We start from the raw sequence: 22,429 nt of genomic DNA on the forward strand, positions 1-22,429 counted from the left end.
AGCCTCTCTCTCTCCATAGAATTGACCTTCATGCTTAGGGAGGACACGATTACTGATGGGCATAAAAATTCTCAAGAAATAAAATGCATTTGTGCCAAATTCAATACGCTCGAGCTGGATTTGTTCTGGTAAGAACACACATTTAGATCCATTTGTCTGGGAATGTGAAGCAAATTTCTCACTTTTACTTTTAGAAATACATATTGCTTGGTAGTATAAAAGTGTACTGTTACTATATGACTAAACATTTTTCTGAACAAGTCAGAACATTTGCATCTGCTCTATTTTCTAATCTATTTTGTTTAGTTTAAGTCATTTGCTTAGAAAAGGTGAAGACACTTAACACTATAAAACTAAGTTTTTTTTTTACTCTGGACTATGGGAATAAGCGGAGCCATTTCAAAAGCAATTATTTTGTATAACCAGATCACAGTAGTTTGGTTTTACTTTGTTGTACTGCGTTCTCTCATTTAAGGAGTTGGCCTATAGACACTCAGCTTACGTTCAGCTCTGGTTGTTGTGCGTCTCTCAGGGCTCCGTCCTGGAGTCTCTACATTTTCCATCAGGCACCATCTCTCCAAAAACTTTTGGCCATATTAAAAAAAAACAAAAAAACAAAACAGAGTTACAGCATTTGTGAGGACATAACTCTGGACCTTTACTTTATATTTTCTGATGGACAAAGTCTTTCATAAACCAAAATAGCCAGGCTAAGTGTAAAGCATTGTTGGGTTTAATATTCTGCAACTTGCAGGAGAACACTGATGTTTTTTGTAGTGTAACACTTGTTTTCTGTGCCAATCAGCTGTTATAGTTTGACTAGAGCCGTAGTTACACTTGGTGAAAGCAGTGACCACTACTGGTTTCACTGAGCCTTTTATTGTGAAGATTTCTAAATCACTTCCCCACTTACAATTTAGTGCCTGGTCAGAAAACCCCAACAAAAGTAATAACCCAACACCGTGTTTGTCTTTTAATACTTCAGAAACACTTGATCGTAAATGTTTTACTGATGCCTACTAAGTAAGGTTACGCTGTGTTGGTTTGCAGCCATGTGTCTCCTGTTATTATTTGGCCTATGTATCATGTGCGAGCAGCATGTGACATTATCGGTATTCTTCTGTATTTTTGCAGTGTTTGCGTTAGTATCCTGTCACTGACTTACAGATTACAGTAAGTGAAATTGACGTCTACTGCACTGTTACCCTGAGTCACTTAAAATTCACTAGTTCAGCTTAAATTGAACATCACTACGTTATCTTCAGACACTGAAGTCGTGACTCTTTTATCGTTAGTGTCACTGCTAAAACGTAAGAGCATTAAAAAGGGGATTATCGGATAAGATGACTAATCAGCTGTTGCACTGCCATCAGCAGTATCTTCAGAGAAGCTGTAACTTAACTAAATGTCACGTTTCCAATTAAGAAGAAAGCACCAACACAAAGCCCTCGTCACATGGCTGCAAAGAAAATCCATGTGCAATCATCTTTAAGTCCATCTAATAAAGACAAGTAGAGAAACATGGAACTAAATAAACTTCACACTCAGCAAGTTTCCAAGCACTTCAGCTTCAAGCTCGCAGCGATGAGCTGACATTCTAATGTGCCACATTTTTAAGTTGTCATCATGGCCACAAGGGCCTTGTGTTTCTCAGACAGCACAGTCAGCTCTCTCTCTAATTCACTTACACAACCCCACCTTCCAGTTTCTCCCATGACTGCTTCCTCCTCCCCCCCGAAACAACTTTTTTTTTTCCTGGTCTGAGAGACATTGTGGGTCATTAACGCGGCATTGACTTTGTCTCAGCAGGGAGTCGTCTATCAATCGCTTCCATTTTAAAAACCTCATTTCATTCTCTAATAACATATCTAATAAGAACAGACTAGACAAGTGTAGAAGGTGGGTTTGGTTGGTAGCAGCCAGATGTCTCTGACCCTGTAAGTTAGATCGGTACTGGTGAAGAAATGCATGAAAGCATAAACATCTCCGTCATATTAATGGAGCACAGATGCCTCTAGATGAGGAGCAGTGATTTAAATTGGCTGCACTTTAATTAAATAATAGACTAAGGTTTTCTATTAATGGACACATTTTAAACATTGTTTCACAGCACAGAGTAACCGTTCTGTGGCCACAGTGGCAACAAAATGCTCTTCATATGAACTAAAACGTTTTTATACTTTTGTTTGTTCTTCAAACCTTACATTCTAATAAAGCCATTCTTCTTTCATGTTTTTAACATTTTTAAAACTCTGCCTTGTTTGAAGACTATACAGCAACACTAAAAAAAAAAAGCAGTTTTCAATTTGGACATTAAGGGAACAACTGTGAAATGTTTGATTAAAAACTAATTGCTTAATTGTTGACCTAATATTTAGCAGGTATTTGATCAACTCAGTTTTTTTTTATAAACTGTAGAAAAGCTAACACTTAAAATTGTGTTTCCCTAAAAATCAACCCTGTGGTTTGAATTGTGAACTAATAAGAAATTAGCAAACCTTACCTCAGTTACAATACTGTGTCTGATCATCACAGCAGCTCACACCCTCATCAATGCCTTCTGGATTAATTTCTAATATTTATATAAATGTATAACACACACAACCCAGCAAGGATTAAAAACTTACCACAAAGTCCAGAAAAGCTGTCGAAGCCTCGTCTGGCTGAAACCTGCTGTCTCACACACACACACACACTTGTTAACAACTGTATCAAAGAATTTTACTGTCCCACATCTTAAAATGACCATCATACATAGTACTTATGTGGCTTTTTTACCTCTTTATTTAACATTTCTGCTGATGAAAAGGAAAACGAGTTCAGTGTTTGTGCCAGTTACAGCACAGACCGACACTTAGGACGATGAAAGTCTGTTTAGTTTCAATCCCTCCTGGTCATTAACTACTGCAGATGTTGATAAAAATCCATTTCCGTTTAGTTCAAACTGGACCTTCCTTCTCTTTTGCTTCATCGCTGTGGCCTCAAATGTTAATGAGATCAGATTTTGCAGTATGCAATAATGCATCCAACTGTGCAGAATGACGGTGTCCCGTGACTGTTCGGACTGAACATTAGAAAACACACAGACAATCAAAGGGCACAGACAGATGCAGATATAATTTTATGTAATCAAAATCTGAACACAGTCAACCCAACATTTAGTGCAAGTTCATTCATACAACAGGTCACTGCAGGATCAACTTCCTAGGAGACAATTTGCCGCCAGTTAAAAACACCATCAGAAATGAAAATTATAATGATGATCATTGATCAACAGGTGAACATTTGGATGACAAGTATTTGGATGAATATTCAAAAATACATTACACTCTGAAAAGAATCGTTCAGTCGCTCAGCAAACTGCTTAAACATGCATTACTGTGCAGCAGCAAAGAAGAAAGCGGTGAGAAAAAGTAATGAGTTAGTTATTTTGGTTTATGTAAAATTGCGTAAAATGTCAAAGTCAAAGTTTGTGGTTGACATGATAAATGCATATTAGTGCAATAGTTTGAAAGACGTCCCGACACAGTGCACACTGCCCTGCTGGTGGTCTACAGTCAAATGTGACACACGTATACATAAGGATGAAGATTCCAACCATTCAAATCATTTTACAGGCTATAAAAACGCAATAGCTGCAGATGCAAAGTGCATCAACAGGACATGCTCTTGCATCCTGCTCAGTAAACGGAACAACATGTTCCCTCAACACTGACACAAGCCTGTGTGAGCAGATTCACTTCACCGTCATGGAAACGTTTGTGCCTGAAGAGCATTGCAACAAAACCTTCGCTCCAACTGACTTTTCACTTCCTTCGGTTATGAAAATAAGGTGCTAACACAAGGTCCACCTGCCGGCTTTTTCCACAACAGCATTCAGCAGCAGAAGGAAAGTGCTCCTTCAGTTGTAACATGACAAAAACTCAGCGTCACCTGAGCAGACTCCACGGGAGATGTGGCAAAAAAAGTTGTTGTGTTGGAAGCATTTGGGCAAACGGCTGGATTCTGTAGGTCAACAATGACATTTTAGTGCTGTAACTACTAAAGATTCAAACAACTTTATTGATGCCATAGGGAAATTGTGTTGCCTTGTTACAGCTGCTCTCCACGTGACAAGAAAAAGGAAAAACCTTCCACCAAACCGAGACAATGAACTAGTACAAACTTCTGATCATTAATTAAGACAAAACCCAGCTAGACGAGGAAACAAATGATACTTAACTAGACTAAAATACTACACTGAAATATGAAAAAGGAATGAAAAGGAGAACAACTACAACCGGCTGCGACTCAACCTATGAAATAAGTATGGCACCTTTTGGAAAAAGGTTTCAGTAGAAATACGCATTGAAACTTACTAAAGAGCAGAGGTGCCGTCTACGGCTCCTGTGGAGTTAAACTCAATCAACAGCACAGAAATATTTATATATCTTAATGTTTTTGAGCTTTACTGGTCATTTACTGTAATTTCACAAGCAAAAAGTGTCATTGCAGACAGAAGCTTTAAACTGCAGCTTAACCCAAGTCTCACAAATCAAAGACCCATTTTAGCTCAAACGTTTGCACGGTTACCGAGTTTCAGATCGAGCGGCTGCTTCCACCAATGCAATTTACTGTTAACAGGTTTAAACCACAACATACAGCCTTTATGGCCAAATCTGAATCATATTTACCCCAAAAATATTATTGCCAAGTGACATAACTGCAAAAGATTTGCTAAGTTTGCAGCAATAAGCAGCATAGGAAATAGCAGCAGCATCTCTCACATCACGCTGCTAATGGGTGAAGTCACCCAAAATACATTTTTCACGCTGAAAACTGAGGAAACAAGGTGACAGTCTGCTTGGACAGAGGTGACATGTTGATTTCTGTATGTGTTTGACTAAAAACATGATAAGTGTTTGTGCAGAATATTAAAAAAAAAAATAAACACATGATGTGATTTGGCAATACATTCAAGTTAAACATTCACGACGAGGATCAAACATTTCCAAACACACAGCTACAGGTATAACCCAGTGTGTGCGATACCTGTGTGCAGTGCTAAGTTAAATCGGGCTGATGATTCTCACTCAGCCCTCACGTGCACAGGCATCATTCAACTGCCGTCATCCTGGAATCCCTGCGGTGCTGCTCTGCTCCTGAGAATTAAAAAAAAAAAGAACAAAACCAAACGAAAAAAAACCTTTATGTCCCTTTGAGGAAGCAAACTGATTTTACTACTTTGGCAGATACTACTGTCAATTTAACATCATTCCCTCTACAAAGGTTAGATTTTATGATGTGTAAAACATAAAAACAGAATGCAATGATTTGCAAATCTCATTAAGCCATACTTTATTCACAATAGAACATAATATATTATATATTGAAACTAAGACATTTTACTATTTTGTGGAAAATATGAGCTCATTTTGAATTTGATGGCAGCAACACATCTCAAAAAAGTTGGAACAGGGTGATGTTAATCATTGTGCAGCATCCCCTCATCTTTTAACAACTGTCTGTAAATGTCTGGGAAGTGAGGAGACCAGTTGCTGGAGTTTTATGAGAGGAATGTTGTCCCATTCTGGTCTGATGCAGGATTCTAGCTGCTCAACAGTTTTGGGGCTTTGTTATAGGATTTTTCATTTTATAATATTTCCTATAGGTGAAAGATCTGGACTGCAGCCAGGTAAACACTTTTCTCCTGTGAAGCCGTGCTGTTGTGGTGGATGCAGTATGCGGTTTAGCATCATCTTGATGAAATATACAAGGCCTTTCCTGACAGAGACGTCGTCTGGACGGGAGCACATGTTGCTGTAAAACTTCTGAACTTCTCAGCATTAAGCTGCACACATCATCAGAGGTGTTAGAACTGTCCCCTAATAACAAGCTGGATGCTCCCTGTCCTCTTTAGTCCACAGGACATGACGTCCATGGTTTCCAAAAACAATATCAAATGTTGATTCATCTGAACACAGAACAGTTTTCCTTTTAACCTCAGACCATTTTAAATGAGCTATGGTCCAGAGAACATACTTGTGTTTCTGGATCGTGTTCACATCTGGCTTCTTCTTTCCATGATACAGCTTTAACTTACATTTGTGGATTGAACAGTGGTTTCTGGAAGTTTTCCTGAGCCCATGCAGTGATGTCCAGTAGAGAATCAGGCCTGTTTGTAATGCAGTGCTGCCTGATCACATACATCCAGTTTGGACCTTCAGCCTTGTCCCTTGCTCACAGAGATTCCTCCTGAAGAACATTTTTCTGAAAGTGTTCCACAATTTTAGACGCAGTTAGTCAAAGATCGATGAACCTCTGTCCAGCTTATATTTAATAGGCTTTGCCTCTGAAATGCTCCTGTTATACCCACTCATTAACCTAATTGTTTGTCAAATGCTCCATTTGTTGTTGATTTGTGGCGACTTTTCCAGCCCTTGTTGTGTTGCTGCTAGCAAATTCAAAATGAGCTCATTTTTTCCACGAAATGTTAAAATGTCTCAGTTTCAACATCTGACATGTTTGTTTTATCGTAAATAAAATTTGGGTTGATGAGATTTGCTAATTTGCTGTTTTTAGTTGACTTTTTACACATCGTCCCCACTTTTGTGGAACTGCGGTCGTACAAACATCACCGCAATCATGTTAGAAAAGTTTCTTTACAAAAAGCTTTTCAAGTCATCTGGTGATAATGACTCTGGTTTTCTATTGGCAAACAAACAAACAAAAAAACCCTTAACATGGCAACTTCAGTTTTTTCTAATATCGTGGCTAAAAGACTTAATCATTCGACCCTAGCGATGTGCAGCAAAGGTTTGTCTCACAACCAGCATAAGTGACGGGGTTAAAGTCAAGGCTTTGTTGAGGCTCTTTCATGGCAAACTGGGTGCTGCACCATCACGTGGACATGGGAAAGAGAAAAAAAAAAATGATGCTGTGAGACACTGGACCATCGGCCCAAAGTTTGAAAGAAAAGCCCTGTGTGAAAAACAAAGCCCAGGAAAAGCCATTCAACAAAGATCGTTAAGGAGCTCAGTGCAGCCGAACAGAACCTGAGAAGACTTCAATGCTTCCAGGCTGCCTTGATACCACTTCTGCAGATCTGGGCTCACGGCTGGTGTTTAGTTCAACCCTGTCATTTGTCCACATCCAGACCTGTCTAGGATGTGGTCATACCTCAGAAAAAAAAAACAATGTGGATGCTAATTAGTGCATCTCCTTGAAGTTCATGCAGTACATACGTGTACATAATTATGGCATAAAGATAGAAGATAGATTAGTTTTTCTGTGGACTGCTTGAGTTTGTGGTGAAAGTATATTTTATCATGTCCTAAAAAAAAAATCTTGACGGTTGAGTTTTAGTCCATGTAAGAGTTCTTTCATATCAGTTTCTTACTTCACAACTGCACAGTGCATCAAGTCAGTGTTAATGTCCATTTATGGCAGCGAAGGTTTTGTGAGAGAAGACAGGGAAAGGCTGTTTGATATGGTGTTAACATGTGAAGCTCTTTGGACTTTATTGACACCCTGTCATATCCACTTAGTTTCATAAATATCCCACAATGGCCTTACTAGTACCTTCCTTCCTATCCCTACTCCCTGCTCACTCAACAGCTCAGATTTTCACTGTAGCTGGGAGATCTTGAACGGCGAGTTGCTTGCAAAGTCCAAAAAGAAGGGTCCTTCCTGTTTGGGCAGGAAGGTAGTAGGGGTGACGTTGTAGATGCCTGCTTGGACATGGTCCACCTCCATGTAACAGAAACCACATCTGGAGAGAAAGTCAAGCAGTGGGGAAGACAAGGAGGACACAGGTCAGCATCACAGTTTCAACAGAGAACAAATAGCTTGTAGAACAATCCCCACTTTCACAACTCCAGTAGTTTTTAACTTCATCTAAAGCTACACAAACATTCTTCACTGAGGATACCTCTATGCCATTATAAGCCCTATTGTACCTGTAATCTCCACTGGTCTTCTTCTGGAAAGCCGCTGAACCTGGATCCCCCGCTGTTGAAACCGTCACCATCTCAAAACCAACACTATACTGCCTGTAGATAAGGGAAAGGGATAACTTACTTAGCTCAGCACAGACTGATCATAAGTTTCTAATAAATTATGATGAGACTACAGTATATTCATTAGTAGAGCTAAATAATCAACGTTAGCTATGCTACTAAATATACAGTTTATCAGAAGCTACATAAGGTAGAGTAAACACAACACATGTATTTATGTGTAACGCAGTAATGTACATGTAATGCAATACTTGATTAGTTCAGGAAAGTAACCAGTGTTACATAATAATGGTGGAAGTGCAGGGTGGTGGCTGAGGGGAGAGAAGCCCTGAGGACAGACTTAGATGAGGAGGATACAGCTTACTTTAAATCTGTGACTGAAGTCTTTGTGTATTTGAAGTCAGGGCAAGAGATTCTGAAGCGTTTCACGGCAAGAATGAATACGTCCATGAAACTCAGCACAAAAACACTGTCTAATGTTTCTGTGGGGGGGCTCTTCAGCCCAGGCTGGCTCCAAGGAGGATGAGGAGGTCTCAAAGGATTTAAGAGACCCTGAATGATGAAGCCTCATGAGATAACCACTAGTTAAACGCATCAAATAAAACTAGTCTATTAGAAAAATAGTGGATGGTCAGTGGAAACCTTTTAGGTGCATTAAATACAATTAATTTGCTATTTAAGAGTGTTTCCCCTTCACATCAGTCGTCTGATGGTGTGAGGATATTACGTCTTTGGAGGCAACTCATATTGGAATAATGTGTTTTAGGTAAACCAACTTCTTTTTAACAGTATTATACACTGAGTAGGCCTAACAATATGACCACCTGTGCAATTTAATACAATCCAATACAGCTGCTCTGCCATGAATTCTACTTTTACAATGTTATCATTTCTCAGTTTTTAGGTTGAAACTGTCAGAAAGGAGATAATTCTATGTGTTTATTGTTGAGGTCAAAGTGGGTAGTGGAGTCGTACTGGAGTGCATTGTAAGAAGGTGGTTCTAATGTTTTGGCCCCCTCATCAGTTTTCAATGTAATGGCCACAGTAATTACATAATGTATTATTTTTCTAAAAATAATATAATGCAAGTAATGGCCAACACCGGTCATTAGCAATGATAGAGCATCAATACATTTCATTACAGTAATTCTACAGATATTTTATAATAAGATTCTTCTCTGTACTTTACAAAAAGTGAATAAACAGGAAACTGTAAAATGTAATGAGCAACAGAATATTATGTCACAAGCAAATGTATCAGAAAAACAAGAGACAGAAGTTAATTAGATGTAAATGTCACAGGAGAAAAGTCACTGACTCACCCTGTTAATGAACAGGAAGTGAACTGGCACATTCCTAAATTTTGGTAACAATCTAAATGTCCCCAAATTTTGACGCTAAAACATCTAATTATCATCATTTAGATATGGAAATGTTAAGGCTCACATTGGTGTCAAATATCTGCTGCTAGTGGTGCATTCAGTGTAAGTATAACAATAAGAAAAACAAATGCTCCACTAATTTTTGCAAAACATTTTTGATTTGGATACAAACAGGCTGGTTATGACCAGATGCAAAGGTACCAATGCAAGGATAACGTGTCTGACCTTGATCCTCGGAGTTCGATGAGCAGGGGTCCTGACCGTTCCAGGTTAAGCTGATAGATCGGGTTGTGTTTATACGTCTCCTTGTAGTTCCCACAGCCCCCTGCACTCATCCCCTTCCACTGACCGTTGATCTTAAAACAGGAGGGGAATCACAAACATACTGAACTGAACAAATTAGATTAATGTGAAACCAGAAATAGAATGAAATCCCAATTCCCCCAATTACACTGAATATTGCATTAAAAATACACCGAAATAATAATAGATGGTCAACAGAAACAAGATATTATTAACTACATGTTCTGGCAGGAAACAGTATCCAGTGATATCTGATGAGTAACAACACTACACAACAAGTAGTGGATGTCTTGACTCAGTGTAGGTAACATACCCTTTTGGTGTGAGTGAAGGGATTGGGGATCTTAGAGAATGTGAACTTGCATCCAGAGTAAACCTATGGAAAGAAAGAAAGCCTGATAGTTTACACTGAACATTAGTTGGTGTGTAACAGAAGAAAGATCACAGATCAGCACGACTATACACATTCAACACCTGCTTGGTTTAATGCAAGGAGGAAAAAAATGATGCCGTCTGTGACAGAGGGGTGTCAGAACACACAGTGCATCACAGCTTGCTACTTACAGGGCTGTGTAGTCAAAGTACCAGTGCTGACCAAATACAAGATGGTATGAATGTTGCATTTAATCAGTGTAAAGCAGGAAGCCAGCTACGAGCAACCAACACTGGGGCAGAATCTTTTAAATCAAAGAACAAATCAGGAAGCCAGAGGTGCAAAAAACCTCAGAATATTGATTCTTTATAAAAATCAGCAATTTTGTAAAACAAACAGTGGAAAACTCACTTTTGAAGCAGAGATGTTAAGTTATTTATGACTCAAAACACAGCTTTCATATTAGTGCTGGTAAAACTAAGATCAGAAAAGAGAGATTTACATGGGCCCTGCTTTGATCCGTCATTCAATGATTAGTTCTGAGCTGGGTGGACAATGTCTGCACGGTTCATTAGGTAGAGAGAAGAGGAGCACGTGGTGGTTGCATTGCTGTTACACAAAGAATTAATGCACACGCACATGACACGTGGACAGAGGGCATGTTTTATTTAATAAGTAATATTTTTCAGCATAAACGCTTGTCCACAGTCCTCGCTGCAGTTAAGAGCAGTCTATGAATTTTAAATAACTGTATATCTGGGTCACACGTGTACAGACAAGTACAGTTTGTTTTTGCTTGTACCTTTGCAAGGAGGCTCATACGTTTACACTGACTTCAACCATAACCATTAAATTCAACTTCACCTTAAGTTGAAACTAAACCTGACTTAACTAAAACTAAACCCGTGTCAGTGAGGTCAGGTCAAAATGGTCCCACTACCAAAGACCTGGGAATTTCCAAAGAGGATACATGGCGGGAAAGGAGGTGAGGAAGAGAGGGGAGAAGAGGGGAGACAAATAAAAAAAACAAAAAAAAAACAAAACAAAAAGCAGCAGTCAAACTACAACTTGAATTACAGCAAAAACAAAAAGGCATGAGAGAAACGGTAGAGGTGGTAAAATAAGGGGAACAGGGGAGAGTGCTCACATTCTCATGTGCTTTACTGCAATAACCCAGAATGAAGCATGAGCAAACATGATCCATGACCCATCTATGTGCTGATACAAATACCAATCATTAATAAAAAAAGCCAAGAAATTTATTTTTTTTAAAAAGACAATGTCTAATGCTTTTAGAAAGGTTTATACAAAGTCTTCCTCACCCGCAGTGTGTAGTTGATGGTGTTCTGCTTCTCGTACTGGGAGACCACCAGTGTGAAGGTGTGTGTCCCTGCGCTGGTCAGCCTCATCTTGGTCAGGTAGTGCGGGCTGTTGATGCGTATGCCATCGATGTAAGGTGGGGGATCAGCTGTGGAGGAGAGTCCCAATATAAATCTTTTTACAGCCTGCTGCTCAACATGTACATTTCATCACACTCCTGCTGCCACACATCTACAGTACAATGCTCGCAAACAGCAGAGTGAAAACATCTCTCAAACCTCACCTGGATAATAGACCTTCTTCCCATCTGTCTTGTAAACAACCAAGGTGATAAACTCCCTGTTTTGTGCAAAATCATCCTGAACAAACATCAGACAAAAGTGATTATAATATTACATCGCCACATTACTGATATTTAGCTTTGAACATAATAAAAATAAATGATGAGACAGCCTGGTTTAATATCTCTACCTTGTCAGTAATGTGTCTGGTGAGCAGCACCCATACAGCAGCGCCCCCTGCTGGACACTGAACCTCCAGCCTATACTGGGGATTGTTGGCCAGACTGTAGACATCCTTCACTGGACCCTGCTTTCCATCCCAGCTGCTGCTCATGGTAAAAAAAACCACAACACACATTGTAGATTGGAGCTGTCTACTCTGATTTTAGTAAACTTACTGGATAACTTAGGGATCCAATAAACTTAGTACTGAGCATTTAACAAAAATAAAATGGGATGATTACACATCTTTCAGATATGAGTTCTCTACTGAAAATAAATAAATACATACATACCTGTGAATACAGGAGGACTCTTTGAACAGGGCCGGGTTCCAGCTCAGGTAGATGACATCATAGTACTGACAAAGATCCTCCCATGCAATCCAGAACACACCTGCAGAGCAACACAGGACAGGAACATTTATGTAAATTCTGCTGGGGGGGCAGCAGCGGCTCAGTTGGTACTGTAGACTGCCTGCGTATGGATTGTGGGGTCGACTGTTTCTGCCCGTCTCTTTCACATATCGAAGTGTCCGTGGGCAGTGTCCCCACTGAACTCCTAAACTGCCCAACACCAGCTGTTTGGTGCAGATCTGAGCGCTGGTCCCAAGCCTGGTAAAAACTGGAGAGGAATTTGCCAACGTGTTGACCAATGATACACTGTAGCGCTCATCCCTCACCGTCTGGCACCCACCCAGTAAATTTACTGGGATTGAATTCCAACCCACTAAATTCTATACTGTAATAGGAGATATTAAGATGCTCCAGACACACCGGGATATTCAGTGAAAAGTTAAATAGTTACTTAACCCAAAATGCAAATGTTATAACAATATCAACATCACTAAGATAAGTTTTCTGCTAAATTGTAGGATCTGCATTTAGGATTACAGTTTGTGTACCATTATCAAACTTCTGTGCTGTTTTGGGGTCAAAGTTGAGGTATTTGAGGAGTTGTGGTGTCCAGTTCTTCTCATCCCGCTCGCAGTAGCGCCCTTTCCAGCGCAGATGACTCCACGGATTCTTCAGCTGCAGGAAGCGCATTCCCTACAAGAGCAATTATGGCATAAATTACAAAAAACACACGTGTGCATGTAAACATTTGGTACAATGGTGGTGAATATACCACAACTAAAAATGTCAATGTCTCAATAACTTGTTATGTGTCCTTGAGCATCAATTACAGTTTGACAACGACGTAGCATGATGTTCACAAGTCGACTTATTGTCTGCTGAGGCATGGGATTTCACTTTTCTTGAAGGGCTGCCTTCAGGTCAGTGAGGTTCTAGGGTGCAGGGTTACCACCCTCTACACGAAGACTCAGTTGATCTCATAGGGCAGCTCTGTATTGACTAGATACACCTGCCCAGACGAACAACTCCACCTCCAAAGGCTCTTCTAGTGACAGTAGTGGCTAATGCAATGTTCTTCTTGATGTCTCAAACAGCATTGGCAGCCATTTCTGCTCAATGTGAAGTCTTCCATCAGAGAACAGCACTGAGGCCCACTGGTTCCTTGTCCAGCGCAAAGCCCCCCCTGACCATGCAAGATGATGATGCCTGGTGGTGTGGGTCAGGTACCTTTGCAGGTCATCTAGCACACAGACCATGCTGATGTAAGCGGTTTCAAATGGTCTGACGTGACATTCTGGTGCCTCGCACCTGCCTTAAATGTGCCTGGAGTTGAGTGGCAATCATCTGCTTCTGCAGGGAATTGTTCACAATACAGTAGCAAAGTGTCATCAGCATGCGATGTGGCCAAAGGACGTCCACTTCTATGCCTTTCTGTGACTCTTCCAGTCTCTCTGTAGCAGCCTGCTGATGACACTTTGTGACAATTTCTCCATGAGAACATCCCATGTGATGCCTCGCAATGGCCTATTACTGTTGATCCATTTTTAGGGGGTTGATGGCAAATGGTTATTGAACAACATTTAGGGGCCGATTCATGGATCTGACATTTCTGTGGTTAATCACCTAGTTATAGACCAGCATGTTATGCAATATGTACTGAAACATTGAACAGTTGGACATGTGCATTTGTGCATGTGCAGTTTAGAGAAGGTCAAAGTAAGTTCACCTGTAAAGGTAAAGTTTATCATTAGCACTTCAAAAAGTTGTCCTAAGTAGCAGTGTCAGTGTGCATCACATGTAACAAAAAACTAATCATCTTCAAACTCCTTCTGATGACAAATACAAGTGCTCATAATGACATTGTGCTGCAGCTTTAATGAAGCTGACCTTGTATTCCCTGACGTCAAGAACAGCGTAGGCGTGCGTCGGCACCAAACCCCATTTCTCCCCTTCTTCCTCTGTCATCACCCCCGTTGCCGTAGTTATGAGGACATCACCCCTGTGAAACCTGAAAACGAAGACAGAACAAAAACAAAAGATGGCAAATGGACAGAGGGGAAGAAAAGAAAAAGGTTTGAGGTCATAAATAAGGAAATATTTTGTGTGTGTTTGTTGGTCACCTCTGGAAGAGCATTCGGAAGGTGTCGTCCTTGCTGAATGACTGATTGTCAGAATGCATAGCAATACGCTCAGGGATCCAGCCGGTGAGCGCATGGAGATCGATATTCTGTAATACACATAAAATAAAAAAAGAATGTTTTTCACAAGGTAATCTTCTTAAAAAATATCAGACTTTGGATTTGCCAAGATAGTTTCCCAAACTGTTAAAGGGGGCCTGGTGGATCAGTGGTAAAGCATTGGATTGGGATGCAGAAGGCAGCGGGTTGGTCTCGAGCCCCACAACTGGTGGTCCTGAGCCCAGACAATATTTAAAAAAAAAAAGTGGGAGGGTTGTGGCAAGAAGGGGATCCGGTATAAAAAGTACATGCCAAATCAACATGCAGAACATGTTCCGCTGTGGCGACCTCTGAACTTTCAAAAGTGAATAAATGTTTTACTTTAGACTTGTCCAGCCAAAGTACATAATAAAAAAATAAAACAACAAAAAAAACCCCGGGAAAGAGAACGAGTCACCCATTTACTATTTTTCAGCACCTTTCCACATAGGTTCTCTCAATTCTTTGTGGGAGCTGTTGAATACATGTGTTGGATTCAGGAGATTCATTATAGCAGGTTTATTATGTAGTTTAAAAATGCTTCCATCTCACGGTCTTTTTACTCACAGAGTTGGAGCCGGGGAAGTCGTAGCCTCCCATCACCTTCATGTAGGCCTTTTCGATCAGGGAGACCCAGAGCTCGTTCCTGTTGCTGGAGTAGGAGCAGAGCAGCTCTCCGTTACGATCCACTGGTAGGTAGTCGTCTATAATTACCTGAGACAGAGACAGAGATGGGTGTTTTTTTTTTTAAAACAGCACTGCATATACCGAGACAGGCTATTTACAAAGGAAACAGAAGGAGAAAAGTAAGGAGAATATTTTTAAGCAAATCAGCACATTACATGTGTGTGTTGTCTTCAAAATATGTTTGCGAAGTTGAAAACTTGAAGGAACTGATCTGTACGTACATTGTGCCCACTTATGTTTTACAGTCTGTAAGAACTGGCGGTGATATTTAGCTCTGTTACCTTCCTTGGAACTCCATTGATGTGAAGTTTGACCATGTACTTCCCACAAGGGTTGTACTCTGGTTCCCCACGTCTGTTCTGAGGGTAGATGATGCTGTAACACACAAATACACAAGCAATTGAGTGTCAAAGCTAAATCGTAGCTGAGTATCACACAAAGGCTACATTTCATTTGTTCACTGCTGCTAAGGACAGAGATGTACGGGCTTTGTGTGGATGTCATGTATATTTTTCCTTATTAAACGTAAACCATTAAATGGTTATTGTGTAACTTCAACTATATTGTCCTCAAATAGTTCAGGGGATTTTGATTTTTGTGGAATTAAAAGAAATGTCAGATGCATTTCCACCCTAACAGAAATAAAATATTAGAGGACAAAAAACACTTTTGTAAAAGTTGCCACGCAGTGAATGTACATTCTGCATAAAACAGCAACATACTGTACAGCACCTGGTAATAAGCTTCTTGTTGTAGCGTCTCTCATAGGCTGCGCTGATAGCTAGTGATGCCACAAAGGAACAGTCAGAAACCACTGTCTGGACAACAGAAGACAAGGTCCAATTTATTTAGGTTGAAATGACAGGAAAACAACAAATCAACGGTTGTATGAGTAATCAGACATATACAACCATATCTACGAATATAAAATTTAACTGGACATTTGGATAATGTTTATATATTTAAAACCTGCAGAATATATTCACATGAAGAACTTTATCCATTATGACATGAATCCATATACTGGTTGATTCCAAAGACATGTACTGTACATAGTGTAAAGTATACAAATCCATCAGAATTCACATAGTGCAGTATATCTCCTACTGACCTGCTTGATGCTGAAGCTAGACACAGACATGATCATGGTGGGGTTATTGCAGATCTCATCTGGCCGGACCCAGCGGGAGAAGATGGCTTTCTGTTTGGGTGACAGTGCAAGCTTTCCTGCTTTGTCCCTGGTTGAAAAAAATTAAAAGGAAGACGAAAACATATGAATTAAAGCGCAATTCCTTACTGATTCAAATCAGATTACTTTGTCCATCACACCACACTTTAAAATATCAGAAATTTGATGAGGCTTTGGTTATCACCACTGATGTTACTGGACTGAGGAGAGACTTAAACTTTTTGTCCTTGTTAAAAAACAAAATGTTTTCAACAGGTTTTCCCCATCAAATAATATTTCCCCCTCATACTTCATATTATCATGCAGATTAAAATGAGCTTTCAGTGTGTTTTTGACAGTTTCAACATTTGTTACAAGAAATAGTGGAGGGAATAACAGATTTTTAGGTATTAGGAAACACAGACATCAAAATATTCATTCATTGATCTCATGTCAGTTAAGGAAGAAAAAAAAAAGTGACATTCATAATGTAAAATTAATTCTGAACCAGCCTGTGTGTGACCACCTGAATGTAAGTGTTAGCGTCAGCATTGTGCTGCCTACCATAAACAACAAAAAGCAGACTCACGAGAAAGGGACGGGAAAGGCAAATCGCTCCTTCAGGTCCACACTCATGAAGGGCACATAGGCTATGCCATTGATTGTAGAAGTGCTCCTGAAAAATCCAGGACAAGTAAAACATTTGATTGTTAGCAGCAAAAAGCAAACAATGCCTGCAGTTTTTGCCCAGGCTAAAAATGTGAGGAGGAGTATTACAGAACTGACTTTTTTTCAGCCTAATTTCACAGAAAAAAGAAAAATCAAGCCAGGTTGAGTCTAAATTGTTTGTGTATAGGGCCAGATTTAAAAGGCACATATTGACCAATGACAACACATTTATATTCTAGCATGCTTTGACAATGACACAATTCACAATGTCTCATCACCAGTTTCCAGTTTAATTTGTGTCTTCTGAGACTGTTTGCATACAATCAATTACATCGCAAATTAGGAGGATTTTCGGAGTCTGGTCAACTTCATCTTTTTACATGAATTGACCCAGACTGTAGTAGTAGTCCTAGTATTTTCCAGGTCAAACAAGGATCTGTAGAAATCAACCCCTGGACAACAAATTCCACCAGCTGGCTTACCTGAGTACCTCAATCTCCTCAGATGTGTAGCGCTGACCCTGGGGCTCACTGGACTGGACTGCTCTCATTGGCTGGGGCTGGGATCGGTCGTGGAGGGAGAAGTCTGGCCCTAGGGGGAAAAACTGGCGGACTGGTCCACTAGAACTGCCACCACCACTGGGCTTGGTTCCAGAGGTCCCTGTCCTTTCCTGAGTCTGGGCTGAAGATGATTTAGACTGGGATTCTTTAAGACCCTCTGCCCTGAAATGATATTGTGAATACAAACATCAATACAAAGACAGTCAAGTATATACATAGATGCCATCTTAAATGTCTTTTTATTTTTTTTTTAAAGGCCAGAGGTCATAACACTACCACAAATGTCTGTGGAATATCTAAATATACATTTGAGATTTTAATCCCACTAAGGAGAAGGCAATTATGACTTCTGCCATATATATATAGCCTACCTTGCATTTCAGTCTAAAAGCCATCAAGTTACATTAGTATAAATGCAAAATTTTATTTATTCATAATTTAAGAACATAAAATCTGGTTCAAGAACAGGAGGCTTAACAAAACACCATTGCTGAAATGTGTCAAGTCAACACTGAAACTGTAGTGGAGATGCAATGGCCCCACAAACACAACCAGATTATGTCTGCACAATATTGAAAAAACAATTTGCAATATTTTTTCTTTCTGCAATATACATTAGGATATAAAAAAATGATATTGTGATATGTTCTACACAATCCTCGAACATCGGACTAAGGAAGCAAGAGGACCTGAGCGTGGAGGGACACACATCCAGTAAATAAAGTGATTTTGGAGCAAGAAATAAATTAGTTTCATACATTTGTTAAATCACAATGAAAGCACTATGGACAAAGTAAACATTTTTGGTCAATGGTGTCCCTGTTCTTTACAAAGTAACTACATGTAGCGTAGTGTAATTTGTCTCACTTCATATGACATTTCCTGCGATGTGAATATTGTGCATGCACACATCGCAATGAAAGTGCCCGAACATTTTATCGTGCAACTCTACACCAGAGAACAATCAGAACCTTGAAGAAACATTTACCTATCTAAAGCTTGACGTGCCAGCTGCTTCAGCTTTGTCTGCAGGGCCTGGTCTGTTGTTTCACTGGACTATTGCAAACACAGACAGAGAAACGAATGAGCGGTAAGCAAGAACAAAATAATTAAGCAAGAATAAATAATTAAGATAGAAAAACCGAGATAAAAAAAGAGAGAGTGTTACCGTCTTAATGCACAGCTCCACAGCCTGAGTGTACAGTTCAATTGCGTCATCATCATTTCCCTTCTCATCTTCGTCAAAGGCCTGCGTGACCAGGAAGTGAGCACGCTCCAGATCCACCTGCTGCCAAGTCTTCAGTGGGTCACTCTTTTGTGCCTGGACTGTGGTCAAAAGGTCAGAAGAGGCAACAGTGAGGACACACAAACAGACACTATGTAGATGATTGTATTGCAAAACAAGCCGTCCATAAATGAAAATGCAAGACATGTTCACCATTTTGACTGCTAATATTTCAGATTATATTAATAACTCATCTGAACTACAGTTTTCTTGCATCTTAATGTCTTTCATGTCCATGTTTGGCTTCCCGAACTAATTTAGTCAACCAAGATTGGCTGGACTGCAGTTAACTGTAAGGCAGGATGAGGTGTTTGATGAGGTTCAGTCTTTTTATTTGTCTGACCCAAAATGCCACAATCTGTCATGAAGATCTCTCCTTCAAAACATTCACCTAGTGATGCTGAAACATAACTTAAACTTTAGGATATATACACCTTCAGAAATGAGGCTTTAATTGGAAAAGTTATGCATTTGATTTTAAATAATACTTTATTTGCCCTGCAGCTGCCAGTTCTTCAAGACCAACAAAGTGCCAGTGCTGTAACAGATTCATCCATCATCGAAATCTCGTTTTAGATTTTGTCCAACATATATCAGAAGGCTGCTGATTCAACAAAACTACAAATATTTTACACATATCTCTTTTAAGCAGCTGTTTCATAAAGCTATGCTTTGCATTGCAAACAAACTGGGAGAAATTAACAACAGCTACACACTCCACCAAAAGTCACTCCTGGAGTCACTGCGGTCACACCCAGTGTGCCCACACCCACAAATTTGAGTCATGGAAAAAAGTTGTCAAACAGAACCTTGTCCTTAGGGCCCATTAAAAACTATTCTAAGTAGTTTTACACTTATTACTAACCACAAACACTTCATCTCTGTGGGAATTTAGACTGGATAAGATGAATTGTAGGTGAACATTAGAGAAAAATAAGCCAAAATACAGACAACTTCCAATTACTTAAGTCTCTAACATAAACTTTTTTCAGATTAAAAACAACAACAACAACAAAAAGCATTAGCTTAATGACAAAGGCAGCAACCCCTTATGTCTTTTGTCAGGTGAACCTACCAACACTGTGAAGTGCTTGGACTCGATCCAAGTATTCACTGACTTTGTCCTGGATCCCCTCCAGTTTGGACCCTGCCATTCCAGCATAAATGAGGGCCTGGGCTGCTTCCTATCATAGGGGGTTAAGAGGAGGAATGTTTAGCAAAAGAACAAATACTTGAGGTGATAATCCCAAGTGAAAGTAAATGTTGGCCCCTATACAGCTGTCAAATTGAAATGTAACGTCACGGACACGTACCTTATAATAAAACACGGCCTCGTTGTATTTGCCATTCTGGTCATAGGTAACAGCTGTTTTGGCAAATTTGACAGCATCGAGCTCCAGCGCTGTGCAGTCCATGCTGAACACAACTTGTTGACAGAGTGACAGGCTTAGCAGAGTTAGCCCGCTAACAGGCTAGCTAACCGCTAGCTCCCGTAGTTCACCGAAGTAACACAACGTCGCCGTTTCATTCGTAATACAGTTGTTTTTATCAGCACGGGCAAAGCAAAACGACAATAATCTTGACAACCGTTAATAATTTCGCGGCCAAATCCACGTAGTTTAAGTTTAGCTTCACCTTTTGCATATAGCTACTGAGCTAGCGGATACCAAAACAACCATGTTTTTCCGGTACAACCCCTTCGCGCAGGCGTACTAGGAAGACGCAGGCTAAATTGTGACGCAAGTGCAGGAGACGTCGTTCATAATGTGGTTAATGCAATGCCATTCGTGCATAATAACTTTTTAAAGTCTTTGTTTTATATAGCTATTAGGAGAATATCCTCTTAGAATACGGGCATATTGGTGAACAATAAACACCACATACCTTTCTGGGTGTTGCGTTTCTAAATTTGGACGTCGGAAGTAAAACTGTCGCTATGAGGCGTAAGAACCACTGAATGTAAAAAACAAAAACAAACAAACAAATAAAATTAAAAAAAAACATAACGTGCGTTTTGATTTCACAGTGGGTTTTATAATAGCCCGCGTTCCTTTAGAAAAACCTGCAGCACCTTTGCCTTTCACACTCACATTCCTCCCTGTCACTTAGCTTAGCATCTCACAAGTGGTTAACATCCTATCTGGCACCGCTAGTACTGATAAATTCATCTTCATCATCTTCTTCTTCGGTGTGTAGATCAGGGCCCACAGGCTACACATTACCCTGTTTTTTGTAATTACAGAGATAAAATCCTACTATGTTCACTCAACATTCAAACTGGAAACACCGCTGACAAACAAACATTCACCAACCTTAATGTTTCTGAAACATGGCCGCCAATTCTCCCCAGTCACCGCACAATGGATGATATCAATTAAGATGGCGCCCACTCACCTGTGGATTGTGGTCCAGCCCATCAAGCTCAAGATCTCTCTCTCTCTCTCTCTCTCTCTCTCTCTCTCTCTCTCTCTCTCTCTCTCTCTCTCTCTCTCTATATATATATATATATATTTAATTCCCACCGCTGTACAACTCAACAATTCAGCGGAATATTTCTGGTCATGCTTGATTGTATTCCACTTTTAAATTTTTGTAGAAATTGTTGGCACTTTATACGATTCCTGTGAGCTGCTTAAGGAGTGAAGTTTCCTGCTGTGGGCTCAATAAAGTTTGCTCTTATCTTATATTTGTCATATTAATATTGTCATCATGAAAACAGTCCAAGCCATCAGGTGCGGCTTTTGTGAGTTTTTTAGGTGGGGGTCATTTGATGACACCATCTCAAGTCCAGACATGGACAATTTTAAATGAAAGCTATCAGAAACGTTGGATAAGATTTTAGTGCTACATAGTTTCATGTTGTCTTGTTTGCACATTCTGCTTCTATAAGGCCCATTGTGTACAAAGTATTTACAGACCATGGCACCATTTCCATTTATGGAAAGCAAAAGATATTTGCTGTCACTGGGACTGACTTTGAGTTAACTCCAGAATGATGTGTTCAGGAGGAACAACCTGGTACTCACAGCTTTACTCTGCTTCTCATTCACACACACACACACACACACACACACACACAGATGGTGTGAAGGTGAGCACCTTGCATGGCAGCCACCGCCATCGGTGTGTGAGTGTGTGTGTGAATGGGTGAATGGCAATCAACATTGTAAAGCGCTATATAAGCGACTATTTACCATTTACCATTTACCATATCTTACTAATCTTTGCTACTTCCTGATCCACACCAGTCACCTCTTCTACTCTTTCTTCTTTTATTTTCCTCATTCATCAACTCTTCAAAGTTCTCCTTCCATCTTCCCATCAGACTCCTGGCACCTGTCAATACATTTACGATACAAATCCACCTCTTCCTCCTTAGTGTCCAACCTATCATACAACTCCTCATGTGCTCTTTGTTTGGCCTTTGTCACCTCTACTTTCACCTTACGCTGCATCTCCCTGTACTCCTGTCTACTCTCTTCAGTCCTCTCAGTGTCCCAGTTCTTCTTAGCTAACCTCTTTCTCTGTATACACTCCTGAACTTCCTCGTTCCACCACCAAGTCTCCTCGTCCACTTTCCTCTTTCCAGATGACTCACCGAGTACCCTCCTAC

The 22,429-nt window shown here is 40.0% G+C and overlaps 1 protein-coding gene across 1 annotated transcript; it reads right to left on the reverse strand.

The window, feature by feature from the left end:
* Positions 1–3,098: 3,098 nt before the first annotated feature.
* Positions 3,099–20,522, reverse strand: capn7 (calpain 7). Its single transcript, XM_067509172.1, has 21 exons — positions 20,130–20,522; positions 19,892–20,000; positions 18,700–18,857; positions 18,520–18,587; positions 17,454–17,693; positions 16,892–16,978; positions 16,246–16,372; positions 15,867–15,952; positions 15,416–15,509; positions 15,015–15,161; positions 14,352–14,458; positions 14,119–14,239; positions 12,780–12,924; positions 12,172–12,271; positions 11,847–11,982; positions 11,659–11,734; positions 11,378–11,523; positions 9,996–10,058; positions 9,605–9,735; positions 7,938–8,030; positions 3,099–7,750 (listed from the first exon to the last, which is right to left on the reverse strand). Exons 1-21 carry the CDS (start codon positions 20,229–20,231, stop codon positions 7,606–7,608), a joined length of 2,481 nt encoding a protein of 826 aa, XP_067365273.1. The 5' UTR covers positions 20,232–20,522; the 3' UTR covers positions 3,099–7,605.
* Positions 20,523–22,429: the final 1,907 nt, after the last annotated feature.

This window comes from Channa argus, chromosome 7 (genome assembly GCF_033026475.1).
Source record: "Channa argus isolate prfri chromosome 7, Channa argus male v1.0, whole genome shotgun sequence".
NCBI classification, from domain to species: Eukaryota; Metazoa; Chordata; class Actinopteri; order Anabantiformes; family Channidae; genus Channa; species Channa argus.